Here is a 17,296-nt window from a genome sequence, read left to right on the forward strand (position 1 = left end):
GCCCAAATGAGGAGCTGGGTGAGGCACTGGTGCAGTCTGCGAGGAGACACCAGTCTGCCCCTATGCCTCCCTGGGGCAGCGTGGGGCTGAGCTCTGCCTTGCCGGCTGCGTGCCGCACACCGTCCCGACCCTTCAGGAGCCGCTGGCTGCGGATCCCTGCCAGTGATGCTGGAGTTACCAGCTTAGGGACAGGGAGAGGTGGCAGGTGTTGGTCTTGTCCTCTGCGGGACGGCTCGGGGTAGGGCGGTTCTTGGATGCAAGAGATCATCTTGGAAAAGCTCTTTCAGCAATCACTATTCAAATATCAGCTGCATAGACTTGTTTCAAAACATGTTATCAAATATTTTCCCCATTGTAGTCCCAAGAAAATACGCCTTTTCTTTTTGCTCACTTCTTTCTTTCCTAAGAAACACAGAAGTTGTCAAGTTTACCTTCCTCACTTTTTCCAGAGGATGCCTAGTCCATTCAGAGAGGGATGTCATGGCTCTTGTATTGTAACAAGTCATTTCTTTAGTGGAGAAGACCTATCTCCAGAGCGCTCATCAAGCATCAGAGCTAGCAAATGCTAACTCAGTCTCAAACACTCTGCCTAAAACCACCAAGACTTCTGATCTGATTTCTGTCTCTTGGGATCCTTCTCTCACATGTCACCACAGAATTTAATTATCTGGAAAGACAAGTGGGCTTTTTTAGGAGGTCTTTACATAAAGTAGCTGAAATAGTTGCCAGCTCAGCTCAACTGGCCTTTGGTTTGTGACGATCAATCCATTGCCCTCTGTATTTGGATAAATCTGGTAGGTGTCTCCATACTAAATTGTCTTACCCATAAAACACCAAAGTAAACAAGCCTAAGGCTTTCGACCTTTGAATTAAAATGTGCCTGGGACATCCTGAAAATCTTACTGAAAGCATCTGGTGGTTTAAAGGAGCTAATTAAATTCGTCAGCACACATAGGATCAGCATTTTCACGGTTTAAAGGGTCAGAGAAGAAAGTACAGTCAGAATCACCAAACAAGCGATTAATGAGATTCCAAAGAAAACGTCAGGGCTGGCAGAGGCGAGTGGGGCTGGGAGGTAGCTGCGAGCTGGCGCGGGACGGGGCCCTCCCCATCCACAGTGTGGGATGCTCCCCAGCCCTGGCCACAGCCACGCTGATCTGCTGCTGGGAGGGGAGTGAGCTGCCTTAGGTACCGTTTTTAGAGCCAGAGACTTAAAAACTCTCAGTCTGGAGCAGCAGAGCTGGGCTACATCGCAGGAGGTGCTGGTTTCTGCCCTGAGCTCCCACACACAGACGGAGTTTCCCTGGGGTGCCGGGGCCAGGGCTTGCACCCACCCTGGGGCTGGCATTGGGCTGTACACGGGAATGGTGGGTCTTGGGCGCCATGGGGGCCCAGCACTGTTGCCCCAAATCCCCCCAAGACCCCCCGCGCAAGGCGGCGTGATGGCCAGGGCACAGCTGCAAACCCGTCCTGCCCTCAGCAGGAGCCCGACCCTCTCGGTGGTGGAGGTGGCTGCCCTGCTCCTTGCCAGCACCTGCAGGGCTCAGCCCCCCAGCACCCGCTGTCCCTGTCCTCAGACACCAGCTGCAGGCCTGGGGAGGCACCCGGGTAGGAGGTGGCCACATGGGGTGCGCGTCACAGGGCAGGCAGCTCTCTAGATGCTTAGCCCTGGGGACAGACCATGGGAGAGCCTGGAGCAGAGCGGGCAGGCAGACAGGCACCACACCGACTCTGCTCCAACGCTTAACAAAAAGGAAAGAAGGTCTTTCTCCAAGGTCTTTCTCCAACACCTTGCACTAAAGAACCTTTCTCCTAAGGCTGCTGGAACTTTAAGAGGCAGCCACTGTGTGTGTGTGCATGTGTGCTGGTGTGTGTGTATGGGGATGCACTTGTGTGCACAAATACATGTGTACATACGTGCATGCACCTATGCACAGGTGTGCCTGTATGTGCACGTCTGTGTGTCTCTGCGTGTCTGTGTGTGTCTGTGTGTCTGTGTGTGTCTGTGTGTCTGTGTACGCGTGTGTGTGTGCTGCACGGAAGAGGAGCAGATTAAAGTGTTAAGTCACATGGGAGCTACTGCTGGACGGACCCTACCTGGGATTTGGGTTCTTACAGCTAATAGGATCGCTGGAGCTCAAGGCCGTCATCCCATCAAGATAAATGTCTCTAGTGCCCACTTTTAAGCAATCCGAATTCAATTAGGCTAATTGGAAAACAAGTAAAGAAGGATTGCATTAATATAGCCTTACAGCATGAACCTCCACTCCCTCCCTCTGGAGCGATGGCTGAGCGTGGTGAGCCTAACTGTCCGAGCCCTCGCACCAGACCCATGCCGCTCACCGCCCACAAAGGGCTGCCCTGCTGCCAGAGCAGCCACGGCTGATGCCGTGCCCACAGCCAGGATGGGCACCGCGGGCAGCATGCTCCATGGAGGCTCAGGCACTCTGGGGCACGGGGGATTCTCTGTGGGATTCCTGCATGCCACAGAGCAGCTTGTAAGCGGTGGAGAAAACACAACCAACTCTCCTAGGGGCAGATAAAGAAAAATCTCACCAGAAAAAAAGCAGGAGGTGACTATCAAGGTATGAGTGATGCAGTGACGGGAGGAGGCAGCAGCTTCCTCATACATCAGGGCTTTCAAGAAGGTTCTTAGACTGCACACTTAAGAACTTGTGGGGAGGACAAAGCAAAGCCAGTTTTTCCAGTTTTTAACAATCTGCTGGATGCTAGAGAGTATGCAAACTGCAGCGGGGTACAGGTTGCCTCTGGGTGATTATTTCCCTCTTTTCCTTGCCCGCTCCCCCGTCCCCCTCGCCCCTTGTCGGTTTGCTGTCTGACCTTGGAAGCCCCGTTTATCTTTCAGGGATGCGCTCCCTGCTGCACATCACTGGTCTGGAGAGTGATGTCCCACCTGCAGAGTCACTTCAGCTTCAGATGTCTGCTCTGCAAGGCAGTAATTATTTCAGCTTGACACCAAGAAAAGACAAGAGGAAAGGAAGCAAGAATCTGTGGCATGTTATGGTGCTGCTTTCACTGTGTGAAGCCACGTCCCATACATATGTTTCAACAGCACCAACAGGACCAAAACTATTCCCATTCAGTCTTCACTATGCATACACAGGAAGGAGGTATAGCAGACAACTGCGCTTTAGAGGTTGTCCATCTTGAGAATTTCTGTTTGCTTCCAAACATAATTTCAGCAGCAATTGCTGTAATAATACATTGCAAAAAACTAAAAAAGGTGATGGAATGGGGGCCGTCTTTTGGAAAGGCAAGCAACAAATCCCACCTTTTTCATCCCCTAATGAATATTCTCAAATTTGATCAGGACTGCCCCTGTAAATTTCCAAAGGTAAACGGTCCTTGCGAGGCTGTGATGTACCACAGTGCCAGTTTCTGAGGCTTCATGCTAGTACAATATACGCCCCAGGGGACTCGGTGGCAGCAGGGGATTTAACTACCAGCCAGTACATTAGACCCAAAGGGAAATGTTCAGTTACCTGCCTTTGCCATCCTAAGCTCTCTGCGTTAGTCTCCGATTGTCAGAGGAACTGTTAGAATTCCTCCCTCCCCAGAGCTGTGTGACGCCTCACGTGTGTGTCAGGGCACCACAGTCTGTGCCTTAAGCATGGCAAGAGAGAAAAGACAGATCTGGAGCTGGAAGAGTCAGAGCTGGTCTCTGCTCTGCTACAGGGGTGGGTGGGGGGGGTGTTCAGATTTTTACAGATTGCGACTACGGGAGTTGCTTCCTCTTTCGACAACTCCACTCCCCTGCACGAAGGATGCTAATGCAGTTCCATGCAGACCAATGCAGTCCCATACAGCAAACACAACTGTAATAATCTACTGCCGAGGAAGGAGGATCCTTCTCTATGAGGGAGGAACGTCTCTCATGTACTGTGTGGGATGTGTACCCTGCTTTGGGGATGCAAGTTTTTTTGCTGTACATTTGCATTGCAATTAACAGCAAAAAAATTGAGTCTTGTTCCTATATTTGACAATTTTGACAGGTGCCCTAAAAGCAGCATCTGTGCCAGCACCCAATGCCCTTTATGGCACTTACTGCCAGACCGGAATCTGGCTAAAGGGGTTTTGGTCCTTTGTCTCACCTCGCTATCTTTTTGTGCTACAACAAGCAAAAACGGTTCCCAAGTTTGCCCAGGACTTCTGGAGGGACAGGCATGTTTTGTGCTGGTTGTGAGTCCCATAAAACCCTGGCTTCAAATTAGAAGAAATTAGGGACATTGCACAGTTCATTCATCTTCACTAATAGAGTTCTTGGGAAATACACATGTAGATTAAAGGAACACAATGGCCCCTGGCTGATTGCTTTGAGTACCCTCCAATGCCCCTACAATGGTATTGACTTGCTTTTCATATTGTGCACAAAAGCCACACTAACCTTTTCTTGTCTCTTCTGTTTGGCCTCTTCCCTCTTTGCCAATGGATGGCTGAGTTCTTTCGGCCCTGACCCCCGCCCCCAGAAGCAGTCAGTGAAGGCAAACCTCACCTGGAGCTAGCAGGAAAAGCTGAGCGCTTCTAAAAGGAATTAATTTGGGGCATCAGCCCACAAACCTTAAAAAGGTGTGGGCACAGGCAGAGGCAAGCACTGCCCACCTTTGTTTTGAAGCGGTTCCTCTGGAAAAATCCGCACCAAATGCATCCTGTTGGGGCAGGGGGGGAAGCAAAAATGAAGGTTTGTTAAGAGAGGTCGTACCGTTTATTAGACTAGCTACTGTATCTGGAAGAAGCAGCAGCAGTGGTGTTTTTCATTCACATACACTGTCCTCGGGCTGGAAGTGGGAGCATCTTCAAAGCTAAGTGCAGGCTGAAAACCACTCTGGATGTTACTGTGTTTCTCACTTAAAGCAGCTGGGACAAGAGATGGCTGGTGCCTCGGAGGAACTGGCACGTGCTAGCATAAAAAGTGATAAAGTGACGGAACGAGAAAAGCAGGAAAAATGCTGATGCAGGAAAGAGTCTGTTGGAGGCAGGAGACATGATGCCGTTGCCTGCTTAGTACTGTACTGAGTCCATGGCCTCCACCAAGTCAAGTACAAAGCAAGGTGTGGGATTTGGCTCTCTGCCTTACCTCCAACAGCATTTTGTAGCTCTCCCATGACGCCACACCCCGCCCTCCAGCCTCCCCGCCGCACTCGGGCCGGGGAGGACGGGGTCACAGAATCAGCTCTTCTCACAGGGTCTGTCCTATACCGGCATCTTGGAAAAGCTCCTCAGAAATACTGCCCAGCGCTTTCCCCAGGCTCGTGAAGGCTGAAAGGCTGAGCCCAGCTCCTTCAGGTGTCTCCAGAGTCCCTCCCCAAAAGCCCGCACGCACTTCACTTGGTCTGTAAACCCGGCTTTGAAGGCAGCCGGACGCGGGGCAAGCACCCGGCCACGGGACGAGGGCATCGGCTTTTCCCCCCAGTGCTTTCTGCCCGGTGCGTTTGACGCAGAACGGTGCCGCGGCATCCTCCTGCGTGCCGTCTTTTGAGGGGCCGCCTACGAAAGCGGTGCACTTAAAAAATGCCTGGGACGGACGCAGGCTGGAGCTGTCAAGCGAGAGAAATTCGGAGGGGCTCCGAGAGCCCGCGGCACGGCGCAGAGCACCCAGCCGGGCACCCGCTGTCCTCTCGCCCAGGCCCCCCCGCCCGGGCTCCCGCCCCTCCACTGCCCCTCCACGGAGCCCCACTCCCGGCAAGCGGCTCCCGCGGTTCCCGCCGTCCCGGGCACTGCCGTGCCGGGTGGGTGCCCCCGCGCCCGGCGCACCGGCAGCCGCCTGTCCCACGGTGATTTCCGACGGCGCTCGGCCCGGGCAGTGCGGCCCCGGCCCCGAGGCTCCGGTGGCGGGGCTCGGCGGGGCGCCCGGCCTGGGCCAGCCCCCCGCAGGAGCCGGGGGCCGGCCCGCCCCGCCTCGAGGGCCCCGGATGGCATCGCCCGGCGCCGCCTGGGGCCGGGGCCGGGGCCGGGCCGGCGGGGCGGGGCGGGGCGGCCGGCGGGCCGGGGGGGGGCAGCGGGCGCTGCCGGCGGGGCCCTGGGGATGCCCTGCCTCCCCTGCCATGCCGGCGCGGCGCCGGGGCCTCGCCTTCCCGTTCGCCCACCGCCCCCCGGCACTCCTCCCCCGCCCCAAGGAGGCCAGCCCGCCGGGCGGCGCCGTGCCAGAGCTGCCCGCGCCGCCCCGGGGCCGGGCGGGACCGCAGCGCCGCGCCGGGGCCCCGGGCCGGCTGCCCCATGCACCCGCCCGGCGCCCCGCTCGCCATGGCCGAGGGCGCCTTCTCGCTGTCCGCTCAGGCGGCGCGGAGCCCCGGAGGGAACCCGTCGAGGCTGCACAGCATCGAGGCCATCCTGGGGTTCACCAAGGAGGACGGCCTGCTGGGCCCCTTCCCGCCCGACGGCAGCGCCGGCAGCGCCAAGGAGGCGGACAGGCGGGGTCCCCGGCACTGCGTCCCCAAGATGCCCGGCGAGCCGCCGCCGGCCGAGCCCCAGGGCCGCGCCGAGCGCTTCCAAGGTGAGCGCGGCGGGCGAGAGGCGCCGGGGGGCGGGCGGGCGGGCGGCTCTCCTCCGCGCCCTCGGGCGGGCCCCGCGGGGAGGTCGGCCTCCCGGTGACCCGCCCGTCTTCCCCTCCCAGAGCCGTACTGCCCCGGCAGCGCCAGCCCCGAGCTGCCCGCCGGCAGCGGCGGCGAGGGGAAGCCGTCGGACGAGGAGCAGCCCAAGAAGAAGCACCGGCGGAACCGCACCACCTTCACCACGTACCAGCTCCACGAGCTGGAGCGCGCCTTCGAGAAGTCCCACTACCCCGACGTGTACAGCCGCGAGGAGCTCGCCATGAAGGTCAACCTCCCCGAGGTCCGCGTGCAGGTAACGCCTGCCCCCGCCCCGCCGGCCCGGCCCCGCGCCCCGGCAGCCCCCGCCTCAGCCTGGCGCCGCGTTCCCGGCGCCGGGACACCCCCCGCGCCCCCCGGCACGGCACGGCACGGCACGGCAGCTCCCGGCACGGCTCGGCGCAGCCCCGCGTTCCCGGCGCCGGCAGCTCCCGGCACGGCACGGCACGGCGCGGCGCAGTCCGGGCCGGCCCGCCGCAGCCCCGCGTTCCCGGCGCCGGGAGCCCCCGGCCCGGCGTGGACCCGCCCGCCCGGCGGCCGGAGCAGCACCGCCCCGGCGCGCGGGCGGCCCCGCTGCCCCGGCCCGCGGGCCCGTAACCCAGCCCGGCACCGGCACCGGCACCGCTAGCCCCGGCCGGTGCGTGGCTGAGCGTCGGGCGCGTCTGCGGCTGGCGCCGTCCGCACGGCCCCGACGCGGCGGCCCCGGCCCGGCCCGGCCCGGCCCGGCCGCTGACCACGCCGTCAGCGCCGCTGCCCGTTGACTGGCGTGTCCCGGCCCCGGGAGGCGGCTAGCGGGCGGCCGAGGCGGGCGGGCGGGCAGGGCGGGCCGGCTCCGCCGCGGGGCTGTCGCTGCGCTGCTCCCCGCGTGGCGCGCTCCCCCCGTGGCGCGCTCCCCCCGTGGCGCGCTCCCCCCGTGGCGCTGCTCCCCGCCAAGCCAGGGGCTGCGGGTCTGTCGGGCCCGCGGGGGGTGCGCGGCTGAACGGCTCCAGCCCCCACTCGGCACGGCGTGCCGTCTGCTTTTCCACCGCTTTTCACTCGCTCCACTTCGTGTGCGCTGCTGCACCCAGGGGAGAGCCTCTGTCCTCCGGGGGGGCAGCAGCACTGCCGTGCCACCCCCGGGCCCGGCTAACGCGGCTGTGCTTGCAGGTGTGGTTTCAGAACAGACGGGCCAAGTGGCGGCGGCAGGAGAAGCTGGAGGTGACCTCTATGAAGCTGCAGGACTCGCCCATCCTCTCCTTCAGCCGCTCACCGCAGGCAACACCCATGGGTCCTCTCAGCAGCAACCTGCCCCTGGAGACGTGGCTCAGCCCGCCTGTGCCCAGCAGCACGGCCCTGCAGACCCTGCCCGGCTTCGTGGCCTCGCCGCAGAGCCTGCCCGGCAGCTACACGCCACCGCCCTTCCTGAACTCTCCGGCAGTGACCCATGCGCTGCAGCCCCTGGGGGCCATGGGGCCACCGCCGCCTTACCAGTGTGGGGCCTCCTTTGTGGACAAGTTCCCCTTGGATGAGGCAGACCCGCGCAACACCAGCATTGCCGCCTTGCGGATGAAGGCCAAGGAGCACATCCAGTCCATCGGCAAACCCTGGCAGACAATCTGAACTCCCTCTTCGGCACCTGGGAGAAACCCACGGGCAAGGCTGGTCATGGGATGACCAAGGGACGCCCTTGCCCTGCTCTGGCTCCCCCGGACGGCCAGGCAAGAGAGGGCTGTCCCTTGCACCAGCCTTTCCCCCACGGCCCGGCTTGCTTTGTATTTTGTGGTCCTTTTAATTCCCTTTTCCACATGCCCTGCAGAGTTAGAGGCCTGATCATAGCTTAGGAAAAAAATCTCTCTCGCTCTCCCTCCTTGGCTGGACGCTTTAGTCGCAATAAAAGCTGCAGTAGGGCGAAGAGCTGTGTAAGGTGGCTGGGAGCTGAGGCCTGCATTACCTGGGGAGGGTTTTCTGGTTTTGCACCATTAAATGGCACGACGTGCACGAAGGCTGTGCATCGTGTTTCTGCGCGCAAGCGGGCTGCTCAGGCCGAACCCTCCACTGCCTGTGGTGCGCAGAGGGTTGGGACAGGCCTGGCTGTGGGCTCTCCTCCTTCCCCCTCCAGCAGCAGGACCCTGCCCAAACTGCCTGCGAGCACTGGGGGCTGCAGCCCCACGGCGGGGAGCGTGCCCAGCTAGGGGCTCCCCGCTCAGCAAAGAGGGGCCGGGGCCCTGGCAGTCCGTGGGCCCAGCGCAGCACTCCCACAGCTGCCCTTGTGGGGCAGCCCCGGGTTCAGATGGGCTTTGCCCACCCCTCCCCCAGCGGAGTGGGGCCGGTGCCAGTCCCCTGGCCCTTGGTGCCTCCTCAGAGAAGGGGATCGGCAGGTGCCGCAGGGCCCCATGTCCCCGCAGCCCAGCTGCCGGGCTCTGGACGCCTGATCGGGCAGCTGGAGCTGTCGGCGGGGGCCCGCTGGGTGCGTCCTGCCCGGTGCGGGTGCCCAGTGCAGCCCCCAGAGCCTGGCACAGCGCTGGGCCATGCTCGCTCCCCCGCCCACCCAGTGCCCATCGCCAAGCTGCCGAAACTAAAACTGCGGCATCTTTATTTTCCATTATCTCCGTTACTGCCTGTAATGGGGCTGAGAAGCTGTAATGAAACACCCCTTCTCCTCCACTGGGCACAGGGTGCTCTACACACTCTGGAAGTTGTGGCAATTAACGTTTCTCATTAGGGAAGAGAGAAGGATGCACAAGCGCCCTCATTGTGTCCTGGGGATGATTCAATGCAGACTGGGAGACCTCTCCTTTCACCATTTCCCACTCGTCGTGGCCAGACAAAGGCTGGCGTCTAATTATGTTTTCACAATCTGTGCGTATCTTTTAAGAGTCCTGTCAGAAACAAGTATGTCAGCTTTGTTCAGCTTCACTTCAGAGAGCTTTTTAACCTTAGACAGCAGTTTCTAAACATCCCTTCACAGCCTTCTCCACAGCAGTCCCCATCTATTGTCTCGAGAGCTTCTTTTACGGATAATAATAGGAATCCCTCTATTTTGAAACGCCTGTTCCTCTCTCGCCGGCCTCCCTGCAGATCCAACCTGCCTCTCTAGACCAGAGGACATGCAGTGCCCGGGCCCCCAGGCTTCCCTTCCCTGAGCTGTGCTGGTCCGGGGGGGTGCAGGAGCCCCAGTGAGTGGTCCCCGCTGAGTTCAGGGGGGATGTAGCCCTGCCTGGGCCAGACCCTCCTGTGGGGCTCCGGAGCGGTCAGTGCCACGGGGTGTGTGCCTGTGGTGGTGCCCAGCCTCCTCAGCTCACAGCTCTTTGCTTCCTTGGCAAAGAAAGTGCCATGCTGTCAGGAAAAGAAAGTGCCGTTGCTGTCGGGACCTGGGAAATAATTTGCTAAGTGCTGGTAAGGAGACCCAAGTAAACTTCTGGGGGGAGGGGACGAGAACAAAAACTGTGTCCCTTCAATTTTCAGGTTTTATTCCAGGGCTCCTTTCACAGGTAAGCTTTGTTTGCATCGCCAAGGACGCTGGGCTTGCAAGAAGGCCCATCTCCTCTGGCAGCTACGAGGGAAGGATGTCTCTTGGTGTGCTTGCACACCCTGGGCTGCGTCGGTAGTGGACACACACTACCAAATGGCTGCACGGGCTCTGCACACTCTTCCTCCTCCGGGGTAGGAACGATCCCACTTGTCATTACTTGGCTGCAGCCCAGCTGCGGCTCTGATGCCAAAAACCCTCCTGCATGTGAGCACGTTTAACTGTTGCCAAAAAGCTCCTACCTGTGCTTATTGCTCATGATTAACAAGCAGCTCCCCAAGAGTTCAGTGGTGCTCTTCCCCATTTTGACACTACTACCCTCCCTCCCTGTTGCCTCCAGTTATTCTGCATCCTAGAAAGCCATTGGAAAGACCCCCCTACTTTGTGATCAGCACTGACGCTTGGTTATCTGAGGTGGTCAAAGACTAACAGCAGGTAACACCACAACGACAGGACAGCAGAAACAGCAGCTGGAGACACTTGTTCACTTTTATTAAGCTCCTGATCCAACACCTGCGAGGAAAACCCGAAAGATGATGTCAAGCTATGGTGATTGTTCTTTTATTGACGTATTCAGCAGGTCTTCTGCTACACGTTGTACATGTGAACGCTGTAGCGGATAAACTATGTGTAGTCATGTCCTTCAAGGAAGGCTATGAGTTTATTGCTGAAAATAAATATTTTAAGCAGCTAAACATAAGTGGGCACAGACAGGTAAATATTTTTCAAACAAATGAAGGGACAGAGCCATATGTGAACTCCTGTCTTTCTTGTACCCTGTCTAGTTTTCTGTGTTCCTACACTTTCTTTCAAATTGTCCCATTCCATTTTAAAAGCTCATTTGTTCATTTTGTTGTAAATATCTTCTCCTACTTAATTGGGTGCTGAGTCTAATAATCCTGCCTCGGCTTGTTAACTGTACAATAGCAGTCAGAGTTAATGACCCATTAGTGATTAATTCCTTAAACAGCATCTAATTGCTCACTGTAAAACCTTTTCTTAAAACTGGATTAAATCATCTAGATCCTTAACCACTTCTTTACTCTAACTTTGCTAAGGCTATTAGCCCGGCCTTTTCTGAGTGATCTATTTCTTCTTTTACTTAAACTGTATTAGCAAGATAGTATTTTTAGTGTTTACATTTGACTTCTTTGCAACATCTGAAGTTCTAAGAAAGAATAATACCAATAAAAGACTGCCAGTGAAAATACTAAGAAATTTACTCCTTTGCAATGAGACAACTGCAGACAGTGAATGTTGTTACGCTGACCATGGCGGACTACCTTTTGGGAGAGGTGGACTTGTAGGACAGGGATTGTGAGCGGTGGCGGCTGCTCACGGAAGTGTGCAGGCTTTGGCGGGTCAAGCGGTAAGCACTTCTTAGAGATTTGCCAAGAGTAACTTGGTCTTCGCTCAGTGTCCTGAATATGGGGCAGTTGGCAAGGGCTGCCCCGGGAGGCTCCTGGGAGCGAGTGCTACATGGAGATGCATCCTTGCTACCCTTCCACGGGCACGGATCCCTGCCCCCGGGGGTACCGCACCTCCCTTCTCACAGGGCAAATGACTAGTGAGGAGGGGCAAACCTTCCTGGGAATGGGAGGCAAGACAAGTTGCGTCTGCTACCGGTCAAACTGGACTCTCCCATAGTCAACGGGCCTTGGGGAGAGCAGCCAGTGTCAGAAGCTGAGGGGCTCTTTCCCCTTTCCTTCCCTGCTGTATTTCACTGGGGGAGCAGGCTGAACTAGGACCCTAACTGTGCTTGGAAAGCCTAGTTCATTCCCAGGTAAATCCCACATGACCGGTCTGAGCTCCTGTTTTTTAATCCGGGAGTGGAGGGATGGATAGACATTTCTTTCTATTAAATTGTCCGCTTTGCATTTGCTTCAAAGTTCTGGAAAAGGAAAATCAAATCACCGTCTCTGCATCTGCTTCATCTGTAGCAATGTCTGCGCTGGCAAATGAGGTTAACCCTGGGTGATTTCTCATTAAGATGTGAAATGCAGAGAGGTAGACTGTTTTCACGAAAAGTCTTTCCATTAGGCCTGGCTGTCTTTGCCCAGCCCAGAAATCCCAGGCTTGACATACAGAAGTGTTGTGTAAAGTTTTGCACAGGTCAGCAGCATGACCCGTGCAGGAGAGAAGACAGTTACTACAAAGAGCTTTGAAGGTCTCTGAATTAATAAATATGAGGAAAATGCCATCATGAAACTCAGTCTCAAAGGCAGCATTTCCCAGCAGAAAGTGTCTTCTAATCTCTCTTTCTTCCCACCCCTGTTCAAAATCCTGTCGGTATTCAAGGAAAGTAGCAAAGACCCCTGACTTATTTAAGCCAAGGAGAGTTTTGACATCGAGTTCAGCTCAGTTGCTTTCCGGTGGAGCAAGACTGGCTCTCTGTCCAGGGCTCTCCAGCCCTGGACTGGCTCTCTGTCCAGGACTGGCCCTCAGTCCCTGCTGGATGGGGTCAGGAGAAGCGGCTGCATGGGTTAGTACCCAAGAATGCCCCCAGTTGTCACCCCTCTGGAGCAGCGTTGTGTTTGCTCCACAGCCGCGACGGGTCACAGCCCCTGTGAGATGAAAACTCACAGAGCTCAGTCACAGTTTAAATCTCTGTTACGATCTGTGGGGGTTGGGGGCAATACTGTTCCTGTCCTCTGTCGAGCACATGTTAATGTCCGCAGGCGAGAGGGATGGTTGCAGGGTCTTCTTTCCAGCTGCCTCAGCTACACCTGACAGGGATTTCAAGTAAGAACATTTAGTTACTTACTACTGAAAAATCTCAAGCATCTGTTCAAAGCTCCTGGCTACATCTTTCTTCGGTTCAGTCTGTCGGGACATACTATGAAGACCAACTCCAACAGACATTAATTCAAGGGGTTTCCCTTCAGCTACGGTGTTTTGGGGCTGGACACTCAGGTTCTTTCTTCTATGCAGTCAGCATCTTCTTGTGTGACTGATGCCATGAGTTGTGAACCTTGGGACTTTATCAACTTCCTTCAGTAGTTTATCAACCACAGAGTACCCATTTACAAAATCCTATCACAGAAGAAAATGGTGGAATAAAACAAACAAAAGAGAGCGGAACGAAAAGCTGGTTAGACCAGGATGCTGGTCACTCTGACAACATTACCAGTTTTTCTGGTGGAGTGAATATTGTGTCTCCTCTATCTGAGCATCTCTCTGTTCTGCCAATGCGTGATGTGAAAATTGGCTGACATTTGGCAGTCATCCCTCCGTCATATGACATTTCTGCCCCACTAAGAACTGTGAAATCAGCTCTGAAATGTTTGGTTCTGTGTAGAAAAGCAGTTAAAGTCAGCTGGACAAGACATTCAGGAGAGAGTTTAAATGGAGGCAGCAGAAATTTGGATGGAGGCAAGAAGAGGTAACAACTGAAGCTTTGGCCACCGGTACAGAAGGGAGTGCTGGGGCAGAAAAGCAGACGGTGTTCCAGCTGCTGACCAGCGCAGGTATGACAGCGATCCCTCCTTTGATGCCATCTCAGCGGTGGGGCAGGTGCAGGGAGTAAGAGAGAGGCCTCTGGGCAAATCCAGAATGTCAACCAGGGGATGCTGGTTTTAAGCAATGCTTTTAAACGAAGGGCTCCTCAGGAAGACTGCCTCATCGGCAGCTTGCTCTTGCTCAAATGCCTCTGCTGCCTGCAGCGTGACTCAAAACCAAGACAGCTTGTATGGCAGGCAAACCTGCAGTTCATGGCTTCATAGTTTATGATGAACCGGTCATAAACATGCTGCTCCCCCATCCCTTCCCTATAACATCCTAACAAATACCCTTCCAGTTTATTTGATGCTGCCTCTGTGGGCTAGGGGACTCCCATTTTACATGCAGAGAAACTGAGGCACAGAGAAACATGACTCACCCACGCTCAGACAGGGGTGGCAGGACTGAGTTACCTCCCGCCTCTAGTGCCATTTGAGAGCCCTTCAGGGAGCGTGGGCCATCCACACATGCCTGGCACATACGACACAGGCTCTGCAAGAGACCCCGTACTCTTCCAGTTCCACAGCTGGAGGCCAAGGGTGCTAACAGCAGTAGGTGCCTGCGCTTAGCATCCCACCCGGGTCTGTACAACGATTGCTCGAGTCTTCAGATAGTGCTTTGGCTTCTGGGCCAGGCTTCTTTTTTATTTCTTGGGTGTGTAACACGCGCGCATACTCACTCCAGTGACTTTGGCCACACGAAGAGTAAAGCCAGCTTCCCAAGCACCTTTTTGTGGTGCCCCTCTTATTTCACTCAACTCCTTCCTCCACTCTGCCTTCATCACTGCCAGGGTTGGGCAAAGCACTTGGGTATAGCTGTCCCAACCTGGCCCTGCACTGAGCCAAAATCAAACCGCTTGATGGCAGAACCCAGACTGCACATGAGCTTTCTCACACGGCCTTTTTCACGGAGCCTTCCTCCGGGAGGGAAGAGGGCCTTGGAGGGAGGGAAGGAATGACTGGCACACCACATGAGCAGGGGGATTTTTCTGAAGTGCTAATCCTAACTCCTGGCAAGACTTCGCGTTGTCTTTGAGCAAGGTGGCAAACAGGGACTAAAAGAGAAAGGCAAAATTAAAAAGGATAAGCGTTTTAAAGTTATAAAAATCCCGGGGCAGCAATTAAATACACTGGGTATTCCCTTTGGCTGGCATAGGTTGGGATGTCCGCCGAGATAAATGGGATTTACCCTGGAACTCAGAATAGCTAAGATGAAGGGTGCGGGTAATCACTAGTGGTCTAACTGACTTCATACCCAGTTGGCTCCACGGTGCCTTTTTCTCCGGAGTTTGAGGAGCCCTGCAGGGCTGCACGAGAGGGCTACAGAGTACACACGGGGACACTAATTAGTCCTCACCTCAGTTTACTACTGCTCTGGGAACGTCAGAGGACTGAACCGCCACAAAAGGAGAAGAGAAGCGGGATTAGCGTTGCGTGACTGGGCGCAGACGAGAGGCCGCAGGGACAAGCGGCACCTACCGATGCCAGACGTGCTCCTGGGCAGTAGCCCGTCGTCTAAGACACGCGGCACGCTACCGGGTCCGGCAGGACAAGGAGACGCGGGATGAGGCTGCAGACCCCCCGCCCCGCCCCGCCTCGGACCGCCGCCGGAGCAGCGCCCGCTCCCCCGCTGCGGCCGGGAGGCGGCGGCCGCGCTGCCGTGCGCCGGCCCGGGGAACGCCCCGCCGCGCCGGACTCTCCCGGTGAAGAGCCCGGACGGCCAGCTCTCCCCGCGGCGGGGGCCACCGGCACCGCTCGGGTCACACCGGACACCGTGACACGCGGACGCAGCCCCGGGGCTCCCCTTGCAGCGGGGCGCTCCGGCGAGGGCCTGCCGGCCCGGCGCACCGGGCGGGGGGCGGGCTGCGGCGCGGGGCGCCGGGCGGCCCCCGGGGCCGGGGGCACCGGCACCAGACCGAGCTGCGCGGCCCGCCCGCCTGTGCCGCCCCGCCCCGCCCCGCCCCGCGGGCAGGTGGCGCCCATCCGTGGGCCGAGGGCGCCGCCTGCCGGGGGCGGGCGCAGCTCCGCTGCCGCTGGCCGCGGGGTACGGCGCTGCCCGGCGGGGTCGGCCCGGCTCCGTGGGGTTTAGAGCCGGAACGGACCTTTAGCTCGCCCGGGACCGTCGGCGGCTCTGCGCTGACCCCTGTGTCTGGCGGATGAGCCGCGCGGACGCGGGTACTTTGTGCAAAAGCACGCGTGGGACTAATTCTTCTCCCCGCCGGAGGTCGGGGGGCACCTCTGGAGGTCACCTCGCCCAACCCCCTGCTGCAGCAGGGCCCCCCGGGACCGGCTGCCCGACCACCGCCGGGTGGCTTTTGACTGTCTCCAAGGATGGGGCCCCCACCACCTCCCCGGGCAGCGGAAGGCACCCTCACGGCCAAAAAGTATTTCCTGACGTTCAGAGGGAACCCCCTGCGTTTCAGCCGGCGCCCACTGGCTCCGGCCCTGTCACTGGGTGTCACTGGAAGAAGCCTGGCCCTCCCTCCTTTGCACCCTCCCGTCAGCTGTTTACACACTCTGGTAAGACCCCCTGCGCCTTCCTTTCCCCAGGCTGAAGGGTTGCGGCCTCTCCTCATAGGAGAGATGCTCCAGCCCCCCAGTCATCTTTTGTGGCCCTTTGTTGGACTCTCTCCAGTTTGTCCACGTCCCTCTTGCACTGGGATGCTCAGAACTGGACACAGTACTGCAGGGGTGGCCTCACCAGTGCCGAGCAGCGTCACCTCTTTGTCCAGACCCGCTCCTCCTGCTCCGCGTTGAGCTGTGCATGGACGGGTGCTCCCTGTCGTCCTTACAGACTGGTCTGTCAGTGCTCTCCTTTGAGGAAAGGCTGCGGCAGTACCTTACCGCCTTGTCTGGGCCTCCCGTGGTGCGTGCGGCTGTCCACTCCACAAAACTGCAGCTGAGCAAGGAGCGTGGCTTGGCTATAAGGTGCTGTAGCCCCACAAAAGATGTCACGAGCTTGTTCTCCTGGGAGGCAATGCTCTTCCTTTAGTCTCAGGTGGACACACAATGGTCCTGGACCTGCTAACACACGGTTAGGAGTGTGCGGTGGGAGCACGCCGAGCTGCCGCATCACCTCCCAGTCAAACAAGGAGGCAGAGTATCTTTCAGCAGATCTCCTGGCCCCCTGCATGTGGAAGAGCATCACACGCTCTGTGCTTGGCCCGTCGCTGCCTCGGGAAGGCAGCGTCAGCTGCACTCTGTGGAAAAAAAATTACAGACCAGGGAGCAGTTCAAGAGGAGAAGAGCTTCAGTGGAAAGTGAATCATTCTGTTGTTTCTGTGTTACTAGCTGCGGCACAGCCAATTTCCATTTTATTAACTCAAATAAAAGTATAAACTCAGCCTTTTTATTAGTACTATTTATTGCGAATGTTGAAATGTCATGTAGTTTCGAACTAAGAGATGAACTGATTGGATAGGTAAGTCATATAACCAGCTGGAAGACCCTTCCGTGACAATTATGTATATATCAAAGACATTCAAGTGAGAAAATGCAACCTTGAAAATGAAGTAGAGTTTAGTCATTGCTGAAACATACAAGAATATGTGTATTTAGATATTTTACACAAGAAAATTTTGTTTACAGAAAAGAGACCTTGTTAATTATCTGATACAATCAAGTGCTTGTGAAATATAGTCTCTTAGGGAAAGTATTCCATTTCTTCATGATTTAGAGGCCTTCTT

General features: G+C 57.0%; 1 protein-coding gene across 1 annotated transcript; it reads left to right on the forward strand.

Moving 5' to 3' along the window:
* Positions 1-6,234: 6,234 nt before the first annotated feature.
* RAX (retina and anterior neural fold homeobox) lies at positions 6,235-8,204 on the forward strand. The gene is made up of 3 exons (XM_059834186.1): positions 6,235-6,511; positions 6,632-6,861; positions 7,752-8,204. The coding sequence occupies exons 1-3, from the start codon at positions 6,235-6,237 to the stop codon at positions 8,202-8,204; spliced, it is 960 nt and encodes a 319-aa protein (XP_059690169.1).
* Positions 8,205-17,296: the final 9,092 nt, after the last annotated feature.

Source organism: Gavia stellata, chromosome Z, assembly GCF_030936135.1.
Source record: "Gavia stellata isolate bGavSte3 chromosome Z, bGavSte3.hap2, whole genome shotgun sequence".
Lineage (NCBI taxonomy): Eukaryota > Metazoa > Chordata > Aves > Gaviiformes > Gaviidae > Gavia > Gavia stellata.